Source organism: Macaca mulatta, chromosome 4 (assembly GCF_049350105.2).
Source record: "Macaca mulatta isolate MMU2019108-1 chromosome 4, T2T-MMU8v2.0, whole genome shotgun sequence".
Classification (NCBI taxonomy): domain Eukaryota; kingdom Metazoa; phylum Chordata; class Mammalia; order Primates; family Cercopithecidae; genus Macaca; species Macaca mulatta.
The window spans coordinates 42,586,600-42,599,048 of NC_133409.1; the positions used below are offsets into that span (position 1 = coordinate 42,586,600).

At 46.1% G+C, this 12,449-nt stretch overlaps 1 protein-coding gene across 1 annotated transcript; it reads right to left on the minus strand.

Annotated features, from left to right (window-relative positions):
• Positions 1-1,964: 1,964 nt before the first annotated feature.
• On the minus strand, positions 1,965-5,022 carry OLIG3 (oligodendrocyte transcription factor 3). The gene has a single exon (XM_001096569.4). The coding sequence runs from the start codon at positions 3,975-3,977 to the stop codon at positions 3,156-3,158; it is 822 nt and encodes a 273-aa protein (XP_001096569.2). The 5' UTR covers positions 3,978-5,022; the 3' UTR covers positions 1,965-3,155.
• Positions 5,023-12,449: the final 7,427 nt, after the last annotated feature.

The following is a 12,449-nucleotide window of genomic DNA, read 5'->3' on the forward strand; positions in this document are numbered from 1 at the left end:
ACCCGCCTAGGCATCAAGGGAAGGCCCTTCCCGGAGGGTGAATGGAGATTGTTTCTTCCCGATAAATCCAGAAACCTCAGATGACCTGGCTCCCAAATCACCTTCCTCACTGGGTTCCTGTCCTGTTCTTAAAGAAATCCTCTCTTCTGGTCTTGAAGCCAAAAGAATTTTTGTAACCCAGAAAAGAGCTCTGCTCACTTAAGAGATCTTCTCAATGTTGGAAGTGGTGTCTATTTCCCATTTTAGTTGCAAATTTTGCAATAAAGTTCCCTGTGCTCAAGCTTCCTTTTAGCTTATGTGAGTGGACATCACAGCTCTTCAAACTGACCACTGCTGTAACTCAAGGATTTCCTATCTCAGCAGGACAATCACAAAATCCACTACTGTCCTAGTGTAAACAGTGTGGCTTTATTCCTTTCCATAACCCAATTTAAGCCTCAGCTTTAGAGAAGGCATGGGGCCCACCACTAGGCCAACGGTAAGGACCTGAGTCTTTCCCCAGAACCAGGCCTTTGGAAACAGGACTCAAAAGAAGCACGTGGCTAAGGAGAAAGTCGTTTTCCTGATTGATGAAACTTCTCCCTCCCCTCCCCTTTCTAAATAATAAACTCTGGGGAAAGGCTGGAGGGCTGCCTTGTGTTGGTTTCAAATAAATCTTCAATAGGTTCTTTCCTCACCCAGAGAAATGAATCACCCTTGGGAAACAGACGATTATTCCCCCATTTGTCTGTGTAAAACCAATGGAAACAAGCACCCTCCACTGTAGACCCTAACTTAGGTCTTTCTACTGGCTGAGAGTGGGGTAGCGATGAGAAGGTAAAAAGGGATGGAGGGGGACGATTTGGATAGAAGAGAAACCCACAGAGATGCTCTCCCTGGCAAAGGCAGTACTAGGCAGGCATCAGGGACCCAAGAAAGACAGGGCAAATGCAAATGCTTCTCAGACTTGCTCTCCTTGCTGGATTCTGGAAACAGACCACAGGCCTCCCCCCACTGGAGAGGAGCTTGGGCCTCAACCAACATCGAGGGGATGTTACAACTTATTCAGAAGCAAATCCTGGGGTATTGCATTTCAGAGTTCTGTTTTCCTCAGAGGGAAATGGAGGCCTGTGTTGTTGGGGCTATCCTCACTACAGCTCGATTTATTGTCCCCTTTTAACAAATACACAAAACTTTCTTGCTGGATTACTCCTGCTTATATAAACCATTTAAAAGTGTTATGGCCAGAGGTGAAAAGAAAAGTAGTTTATTAAAATGACTCCTGTTTTAGCTGACTTTTATGTAGAAGATGCCCAATATATATGGCTAACCAGACCAGCAATCTTCTAAGGGAAGAAAGAAGGGAGGATTCTTGCTATAAATCTGCAAGTTGCTGAGACTTGGGCAGTGGTTTGACTCACCCGGAGCTCACCTTACAAAGCAGAGGAGCCTTCCCTTTCTCTGCAGGCCATGCTTCCGAGGGGGCAGGCAAGCAGGGTGAGTATTTTATTATTTTCTAGGACCACTCTTTGTCGACTTTTAAAATGTATACTAGAGTTTAACATGGGGGGAAAAAACACAAGTTCAATTTGAAGTGAAAAGAATTCAATTTAAAGTGGTTCATCCTTGTTTGTTGCCAACACAGTCATCATAGTGACACTCCACCTCTCATTTCCTGCCACTTTAAGTTTCTAGATTACTTTTTAAAATTCAGTTCTTGAGTTTATGAGGGTCTGATTATTGCAGAGAAATAAGGAGCTCAAATAGCATAAGACTGTGAATGTGGGCAATGCCCCGCTTGAAGGACATTTAGTTCCAAAAATTAGCACCAATTTACCCATCCTGTTTACTTGTGCATAATCAGGGAAAACCTTTACATCTGCCCACCATCCAAATCCCTCGCCCACACCCAGGTACACCTTACCTGGTCCACAAGTTTCCTATACCACTACCCCCATCTGCTAAGATTTTAGGCAAAGGCAAAGTCACGATTTAAAGGTTCTTTTTTATTTGAAATCTCATCCAGAAACACTGGTTATTAATAAATATATCATAGTTATCAAGAATATATAAAAAATAAAGACAGGTATCGTCTTTGAGGCCCTAACAAAATATTTCAAGCAAATGTTCAGGAAAATAAAAACGGCACCCCTCCCAAAACCAGGATAAGTTTTCAAAGCTGATAATAGAGAGAGCCAACCCCGCATGCAGAATAACTGAGCGAGGGGGGGTGGGTGGGGCAAGCTATTAGAGGGAGCCCAAGCTTTTACAATGGCGGCCCCAGAACAGCAGAGGAAGGTTCCGAATAAAGTTTGAAGGGGTGCGTATGGGAGAAGAAGCGCGTGTGCGTGAGTGTGGGTCTTTGCACTCTGCCCCTTTTTTCATTTCATACAACCACAGACAGATACATGGAATACTTGGGATAATTCACTAATAAATCCTTGTTACAAGGAAAACGGCACCACGGCCTGCACAACATGTTTAGACAAGATTCGTTTAGAAGCGTGCATGCATTCTTTTGACCTACACTGCGTCGAAAGGAAAACCCACATAGGAGGTGTCATGCCCTGGACCGGAGTTGAGATTCAAAACTTGGGTCTTGATCTCTCTCTCTCTCTCTCTCTCTCTCTCTCTCTCTCTCTCTCTCTCTCTCTCTCTCTCTTTCTCTCCGTTGTCTCTAGAAAAACTATGGCGAGGACAGAGACAATCATAATCGCATCAATCTCAAGAAAATATTTACATTTGTTTTGCACAAAAGGGATGGCTGTCTTTTTCCAAAGCGAGAACACAGAGTCAGAGAAAACCGACTCAAAAGTCCCTTCGCAAGTTTTTAACTACACCGATCCCATCTTTATACAACAAATGCAGTTTCGACAAGAGCGTATGGCAGGGAGAAATACTGGCGCGGCATGGGGAAAAGAAGCATGCATGCAAAACACACGACGTCCGGTTCGAGTCCCCCTTTGCTACCACCTAGAAATTGCAGTATGATTTTGGTCCTTTCCCTCCGGGGATCAAGTGGAGTCTGAGATCTCTCAGCCAGCGTGGGAGGCTGCGGGCCCCGGAGCCCGCCCTCCCGTGGGCCGAGCTCGCAGCTTCCCTCTTCCCTCCCGGCCCGGCACCGCTGCCCCTCCCGCAGCTCTCCCTTCTCCTCGGCAGCCGGGCCCGCCGGCTGCTCACTTGAGCAAGTCCTTGGACTCTGCCGACAGCCGGGCCATGTTGGCGGTGGAGAGAGCGGACAGGTGCGGAGGCGGCGGCATCTGGCAGATGGTGCAGGGGCAAGGCAGACCAGCCCAGTGCTGGAAGCCGCTGCCCAGCTGCAGCGCGGGCGGCGTGGAGGGAGCCTTGAGCAGCGAGTGGGGAGGCCGGATGGTGCCGATGGCGGGAAGTGAGGCGGCGGACAGCGGTGACGAGGCGTTGCCGGATGAGAGCGCGCCGCCCAGGATGGGGTGCACAGGGTGCACGGCGGTGGCCGCATGCGCGGGGTGGCCGGCCGAGTGGCCCACGGTCCCGCAGTGAAAGGCCGAGTGGTGGCCCCCATAGATCTCTCCAACCAGCCTCTTCATCTCCTCCAGGGAGCTGGTGAGCATGAGAATGTAGTTTCTGGCAAGCAGGAGGGTGGCGATCTTGGAGAGCTTGCGCACCGAGGGCCCGTGTGCGTAGGGCATGACTTCGCGCAGCCCGTCCATGGCGAGGTTCAGGTCGTGCATCCGCTTGCGTTCGCGTCCGTTGATCTTCAGCCGCAACTGCTGTAGGTCCTGCTCCGACAGCTGCTTCTTGATTTTGTACTTGCTGCTTTCTCCCGCGGCCTTGGCGCCAGCCCGCGAGAGGCTTTCCCCGGACATCTTCTGCATCATATCGCCCTGCGTGGACGAGACCGAGTTGAGACGGCTCTCCTGGTGGTGGTGGTGGTGGCGGTGGTGGTGGTCCCTCAGGTACATCTCGTCCATGTCCGGAGATGAAGCTCTGCTGGAGACAGAGCTCGAATCAGAATTCATTTTATTAGAGGGGATGCGGCCCTAGCGTGGGGAGGCTTTAGGCGGGAAATTAAAGAAAATCTTGAATTTAAAAAAAAAATCTGCACAGCCCAGGAACCCACTTCTCAGCGGCAAGACGTGAGAAGAAAAGCTGAGATGCTGCTTTTCCCCACCTCTCTCCCTCCCACGCCCCTCTCTGGTTAGGTTGCTTCCTGGACAGCTAGTTGGTGTGTGCTTGAACTAACCTCACGCTGAAAAAGAGGGGCTTTTATAGAGCTGCGGCGGAGAAAAGAGACAAAAGGAACCCTCCTATCTATCCTGGGCTGGTTAGGATGACGTGCCATCATTCAGGGCGGTGCGCTTTGCTGTCCCATTTAGCAAGGATTCCTATTCATATTCATTGCGGGGCCGCCCTGGGACACCTCTGCTTCGAACCGCTAGGAGCCCCCAGGCACAAAACCCTCTGATTGACACACTCACCGCTCCAGCTCACGCCTTCCTGATTTTTTTTTTAAACTTTCTTCCACCCCACCCCTCTTCCCAATTTCTCTAACCATATCACACATCGGGAACGGAAGGAAGGGAAGAGAACGTGGCCAGGCGGTTGGTGGAGGTTCCTCTGGGTTTGGAGAGAGGAATTGAAACATTCGCTCTCCTTCCTTTCCTGGCTGCTCCCAAGTTTAGAGAAATATGCGCAAAAATAGGTCCCGTTGGAAAGGTTTGAGGGACAGAGGTGCTGTCGGAGGGCAGGTGCTGTCAGCGGGGACTGGGGGGGGGGTGGGGGTGGGAAGACTGCATGCCGACGTTCTCTGTCTCAAGATTGTTTTTCATTAGATCTCTTTTCCTAAACACTTCCATTCTGTCAATTTTGTTTATTGAGCCCTTCTGGTGTGCTTTCAACGGGATGTCCATGTTTGGTGATGGCTTTGCCCCTGACAGTATTGTGGCGGAGAGGTCTCTTAGTTTCTTTGTCCTCCCGTTTTAAAACATGGATTACTAAAAGAATTTCAGTTTTGCACAGTTCTTTAACTTCCTAGACCAAAAAGTGAGAAAAAAAAAAAAAAAAGAATGTTAATGTCACAAGAAAAGCAACTTGGGAGGCTGCGAAGGAAGAGGAGCTAAGGAGGCAGAGAGAGAGATTGTTAGGACTTGTAAAGGTTCCTGAGAGCTCCAGAGAGATTTTTCCCGCTCCAGGCTTCCTGGACCTTGGCGCTGGCGGAAAATGGTGGGACCGTCCGGGCCCAAAGCTCCGCCGGGCCTCCTCTGGCCGCTGTGCTGATGTGCCCCGAACTCCGGGAACTCAGCGGCACCCCGGCCTGCGCTGGTGGGTCCACCAGGCTGGGGCCGCCGTATGACGTCGGACAGGGAAATCAGAAGCTCGTAATAAACAATCTGATGTCGGGGTGAGGGGGCTGTGGGCAAAGAAGCACGGGGGAAGGGAAACAACGAAGGGACCTAGAGAGCCCCTTGTGCTTGCCTGGGCGCTGTGGTTCAGTGCGGAGTCGTCTCTGGGAATAAAGAGGAGCCCGGAGTTTGGAGCCTTCGGTGCGAGTGCAGAGGTGGGCGTAGATATTTCTTCCCCCTTGCTGTGTTTTTGTCGATCAAGACTTTAGCTCAGCAGCACGAGGGGCGGGAAGGCAGAAATCCGGGGAAGGGAGAGAGCCCCAGGAGTGGTCTCTAGAAGAACCCGGACACCGCCCCTCTCCGGGCTTGGAGAAACGAGAGACAAACGCTAGCTAGTGACTGAGAGTCTCGGCAGAAGTGTGGAATCGAATCAATCCTGGAACCTCGGGCACTTGGGGCCTCTTGAGCCGCTGAGTCACTTCGAAGAACAGGAGTCCCCCCTTTCCCTTGACTAACCGAGCGGTCAGTGGGAAAGGGATGCGCGCCCAGGTCCGGAGTTTGCATGCTCTGACGCTGTGCCCCACTGACAGTCACGCTGCGAAGGCAGCTCTGGCAATACCAGCCGGATGGGCAGACGCAACATTGGCATCGATGCTTCTGCTACACCGAATTTTGATTTTCTGTAATGGGGAAAAAATGGCCAACAGCGCTTCGTCAAGGCCAGGACGTTAGTGCTCTTGAAGATTGGACAAGAGCCTCTTCTCCTACCACTCCACCTCGGAGGAAGGAAAGTTTCTTAATTCAAACGGATTAGATTGGATATGGAAAGACTGATGTCAAAAAGCAATCCTAATACCAAGCATAAAGAATGTTTCTTAATTCAACAGACTCGCCAATAAGATAGTGACATACACCATACACTAAGTCTTCCTGGTTATTTAAAAAAAGGTGGGGAGGGGGTAAGTGTTCCAGAACTTTTGCAGTCCCAGGTGATGGGAGGGAGCTAGTAGCTAGTCCTAACGACAACCTTCTGCGACTCCCCTGCTGATCAAATGGGGTGAGGAGAGAGAGGCGGACGGGGGAGGACAATGGGAGGGAGCACTGGACTGGACGAAGGGCAGCTTCCCCGCCCTGCGGACGGTGGACAGATCCGGCCCCCCGCAGTCCTCCTGAGCACCTCCCTGACCCTAGGTCACCGTCGGCGTCTGTTTTTCTCACACCCAAACTGAAAACGCTGCACCTGAGTTTTGATTAGGGGAAATAGCAAAGTCTGGTCAGAGCAGAAGGGTTGCAAATGAAGAAGTGGAAAATCATGTTGCTACAAGATAATTTACCTTTTTGAAAACGTCTTAATTTTCTCAGTGGACAATGTAAAATACAGTTTTAAATCTCCCCCAAATTGGCAAAGAAGGTGGCAAGGGAAAAAAAAAAAAAAAAAGGAGAGTAGAGCAGCCCTCAAAATACAAGCTTGCGGGGCTGGAATACTGGGGCCAGGGTTCCGGGAGTCCAAACCAGGAGCCACTCTCCTTCAGCACAGCCTTTCAGCAAGAGGGGGCCGACGCCGGCCGCAGCCGGTTCCGAGGGCTGCTCTGGGCCGGGAAGGGGCGACTGGGCCTTCTCCCGAACAGACCAAGATCCTCCCTTCTTTCTTCCCTAAGGGTTTTCAGCTCCAGGAACAGAGGTGCCTGAAATGGGAGATCTGCAGGGACCAGGCCGGGACTCCCTCTCTCCCAGGCCCGGACGCGGCGCGCCCTCCTCTCCTCGGTCACCCTCTCTTTCCCCAAGATCCGTAATGTGTGAGTGCGGGATGGTCCAATGTTCAGGGCCTCGGCCTAGTAAGTACTTTTAGAGGCTAGTTCTCCCACTTCCCATCCGTTGCGGGGATTAACAACTAGACGAGGGGAGTGAGTAAAGGTGCCACAACTTTGCTTCCCATAAAATGGGTTAATACTCGCCGGGGCCCAAAAGGCTGAGGCGCTCGGCGCGCCTTGCCTTGTGGAGTCTCTTTTCGACCCCCGCCACCGCAGCTCAGTTCCTTGAATTGAGCCCTCAACCCGAGAAGCAGCAGGCCAGGAGCTCAGGCGGGCGAGCACACAGATTTCTTTCTGAGGGCTGACTACCATCGCCCACCCGAGACTTTTGCGGAACGGGAGAGGAAAGGAGTCGCCGCCCGGCCAAGGCTGCAGCCAGAGACAACCATGACCTTGGCCCTGGCCGGGACCCCTTTCAGAAGACTCAGACCGGCTGGGAGCCGGAGCGAGCGACCCTGCAGTGGCGCGGACTGCGCTCTCCCGGGCCACACCCCGCGCCCTCGCGGCTGGGGAGGGCTGAGCGGCGGAGGCGGGGGTGCTTCTCCGGCAACAGGTGCGTCCCAAGGCAGGCGGGCTACTTCCCTCTAAGCCTGTCTTGGCTCTGAGAAGAGCCTGGAGTTTCTCAGCCTTCCTACGACATATGAAAACAGCGGGTCGGCGCGTGGACAGGGTCAGAAGAGCCGTCCTGCTGTCCCCGCGCGCCCGGAGCGCTCCGTGGGGACCGCGCACTTGGGAAGTTGTTCGGCTGTGCTCAACACCCCGCTGTGCCTCCCAGATCACCGGGGATCGTCTCTTACCTGACACCCAGTGAGCGCCGCTCGGTGCCCGACGCCCACTGCTCTGCAGCCTTAGCCACCGAGTTCCTCTCCAGCAGCTGCCGGCTCTGCCTGAGGCCGCGGCGATTTTGGCTCAGGAGCGAACCCCCACCCCCACCCCCGCAAGAGTCCAGTAGCAAATGTCGCCGGCTGACCTGCCGAAGAGCTACTGTGAGAGGCAGGTCAATCAGCAACGTCCAGGGGCTTCTCTCGCTCATCAAGCCGCAAACTTGACCAGCAGAAACTTTGGCCGAGACTGAAAGGCGGGAGGCTGCCCTGTGGGCTTCACCTTTCAACCCAACCACCCTCCAAGACAAAACAGAACAAAAAAAGGAAGCCTAAACATTTCTAACTATATCCCTCATGTGCAAGCAAGGAATAGCCTAAAAATTAGTTGACTTCGCGGAGAAACTTCTGAAAAAGTGCATTCTTTAGCAGAGTAAAACAATAACTTCACAACAATAGCAGTGGGGGGCCGGTCACCAGGGCTGTTAGGTTGATCAAAGAAGCCAGTACCAAAAAGGAAAATAAATAAATAAAAAAGACCAAAAAAAAAATTAAATATCAACATAAATCACAGTCAAGCAGGAATAATCTCTTCCTGCAGCAGCGCATCCCCAGTGATAGCTTAGGGTACAGAACCCTGAGCCCCTGCATTGGGAGATGCCAAAATCTAAATTCCAACAATTAAATAAGTGACACAAGGGCCAGAGAAGATGGATCTGGACAGACTGACTAAAGCGATTCCATTTTCCGGGTTTCCCTATATTTTAAATGACATCTTAAAAACTTACTGATCTGTCCAGTCTTCCTCCTCATCTTTTTAAAATCCAGTTTTCATACAGGGAAAATAGCAGAAGTGGAAGGGCAGTGGAATTTTATGAGCTGGTAGTAACTGCTTTTCACAATATTGGATGTGAGACTGGAAGATGCCAGGCAGTCCCAGAATAGCACAAAATGATGAGGTGCTAATTATGTGAATATATAGGCAAGTTAATACACTGGCAGAACTAGAAGTTTGATTTTAATGATGCATAAGCAGCAAGGCTGGCTAGAACTTACAAATTCATTATAATTATTTAAAGACTCATGAAAGTCAAAGGAGATACGAAGTTCTGGGCTTCATTTACAGGATTTTACTCAATTAGTGAGCATCCTTCAGTACTTTTTTTTTTTTTTTTCCTTTCTGGTAACATCTGCTCAATAGCCAAAACCTCAACTGAGTTTTCCTCCTGTAGAAAGCCAATAAATGGAAAACATTTTTTTGCCTCAAGATTGAAATGTTTGGGTTGATTTAAATATCACTGGCGATCAATTACATAAACTGATGAGTTATATTAAAATTTGCATACTTATATGCACATTCTTGGCATGTGCCCTGACAGTCTGGATTTGTGGCTCCATTAATACCAATACTTTAAGAACTACTAAGCAGATGATTTATTAACAGTATTTTATTGTTATTAACTTACTTCTTTTATGAATTGATAGTTACAGTCACCGTATACAATTTGATTTCTCAATATAAAAGCACAGAATGCTAATTCTACTTTTTGCTTATGGTTATTGGATCATCTCCTGGCTATATTCTATTAAGTAGTTAAGCACATATTGCTGTATTATTGCTGAAGTGCTTAAGGAATTTAGTTTTATTTTAGAGATGGTTACCTTATGTAGCATATGTATCCTCATCTTGACTTCAGTTATATTCAGATTTATACACACACAAAGTATATAAGTAAATAGATACCACAAAGAGATTAGAATATAGGTATAGAATCTAACTATAAAGGAACAGTAGGTTAAAGAAATGTTTACACTTATGACAACAATTTATTACACTGCCTTTTTATTATAGGTACCTATACATGCAAGTTCTGAAATTGATATGTATATTAGCATAGAGTCAAATACATTAAAATATTTCTTCAAAGTCTTTGGGTTCTAAATAAAAATAAATTATTTTCAGATGCAGTCTAATGAAGACAATGGAAAACACATTAAATGCCTTTTATAAGTAATGTTGGATTTGAAATCTTCTCACATTGGCTTGACTTCTAACAAATATAGATTTACAAATGTTATTTTGAGAAAATTATAGATAGGATTCTGCTACTGAATCTTGAAAAATAAAAATAGCAATTTTCTAAAATCAGCCTTTCAATGGCTGATTCATTTTATCACCATCTGTGGTATGGACCAGGTGGATTTTGCTTCATCATTTCTGAAAACAAATGAAAATGTAATAAATTGTACTCTCTCATTAGTCCATTGTATTTTTCCATCTGTAGATATGTTTTTTGTTTGCGTAACACCAACAGTCGGAATGTAAATGATGTAAAATCCAATTATCACTGTTTACAATATTGGCTAAATTTTCATTTTCATTTTTACATCATATTATAATATATACTAAAATTAAAATAATTGCCCAGGTAATTTAAGTCTTAGGTCCTGTTTTTCTTTTATTTTGCAGGGCAAAGGGGAGGAGGAAGGTAGGGAGAGAGGAGGCAGACTGGAAACGAATTGTCACTTAATGTTTCTAGATATGTATCATTTTATATTTTACTTGCAGACCAGGCTGAGTCTCCTGTTTAACAATTGAAATATATTCTCAACAGTACTATCAAGAACTGTTAGTAAAAGCTTCTTATAAATTTGAGATGTGTCAATTTTTAGAACAAAATAATAATGGAAATTAATACATAACATGATATCATTTAAGGTATTAATGAAAGAAAGTTGATAATTTTCCAGGTCTTTTTTTTCTAGTAATTGTGATCATTCTACCCTATAATGCTTGATAATAAAGAAATATAAATAGCAGAATACTGGAGCATTTGTCCACAGAAGTGAATATTTCAATTAGATAACCTTAAAAGAACTTTGTTTTTATCTTCATTTTATTATGGCAAGTGTAATACATTTGAGTAGACTTTTAGAAAAATAAAACTTTATAATGAGGGTGAAAAGAAAGAAGGGGGAATAGAAAACACTATGCACGCATCCTTAGTTCGTATTATATAAACTTAATCCTACCCTTAAGTGTGTTTTATGGAGTTGTTTGTGCGAAAGTACTCACAAAATATATGTTAACTTTATAGATGCATGGAAATTGTAATGTTGATTCTAACATTTTAATAAAGAACCCATTTGTGGCTGTTTTCCAAAGATAAATGTATAGCAAGTTTGTCAATCATGTTTAGATACCCTATGGACTCTGTGGCACTGTCATTCACCATTCATACACTCTCCAATATGTTGAACTAGTCAAATTGCCTGCGATAAAGCTGTGAGAAGAATGAAAACACTGAATAATCCTTCAGGGATGGTACTCCTGAGTATAAGGATGACTCAGAAACTGTGCTGCAGAGGCAAAGTGAAAAACTGAGAATACCATCAGACTGAAACCCTGCTAGAAATAGAATCAGAATAAAAGAAATAAAATCGAAGAAATAGAATAGAATAGAAAGAGAATTTTTAAAGTGAATACTGTGGATAGCCTAGTGTTGTTGAACAGTGTTCTCAAATAAGTTCTTAATTTCCTCTGTTGCTAAAAAGAAAAAAGAAAGCTTCACCTCTATATTGAGGGACAATTCAAGTGGCCCCATAGTTGTTCATAATGTAACAAGCATCTACTTAAATAAGAATGCCATACTAGAAATCTGTATTCAGAAAAAGACAACTCTCATTTGACTGACAGAGATTGCTAAGCCTATTATTAATTATTTCCAGAGAAAAACTTGTTTTCTCTGGGGAAAGCTTTTACATGTGATTTATTTGCATGAGAGGAAATCAGATGCTGTTATGTGTATAATTTCAAGTATACTCGCTACAATTGTTCTATCTCTTCACCTGCATCAAAGTTTTACCTCTCATGAAAGTAAAGCAGGGGATAATAGCTCTTTTGCTCCCATTAGACTTATTAATTGAAGTAATTGCATTAAATGAGAAATAATGCCTTTTGGGAAGGTAATGCCAAGAACAGACACCCAATAGCAAAGTGTTGCCAAAGGTATGTATGGGAGGAAAGATACGGGCCAAGAGTATATAACCAACTCAACTCAAAAGTTTAAGTAGCTGTAGAAACTAAAAACTAGTGAGCATAGGCATATGTAACTTGGAGTTGTAAACCTTTTAAAGATAGGTCTATAGTAACAAGGGTACAGTTCCTCTCTCTGGTTGTGGTGCCCCACATGTCCCTGTTTAGGAAAGACACCAATAACAATGAGAACAAAATTAACATCAGCACAAAAATATTGCATATGTTTATTTAATAAGTTGTCTGCTGGCTAAAGCTTACAGATACCCTGGGATCATAGAAAAGTTGAGCTCTTGGAGAGATATAAACTATTTTTTTTTTATAACTCCTATGTTGTAAACATAAAGATGTCACTTCCGCACTGGAGGAGCACCCTCCCTATGGTATGAAGTGCAGAGGCAGATATTAGAGAAAGAAAGACTTCACAACCCATCAGAATTTCCAGATAGGATTTGCTAGTTACTAGGTATGCACACTTTCA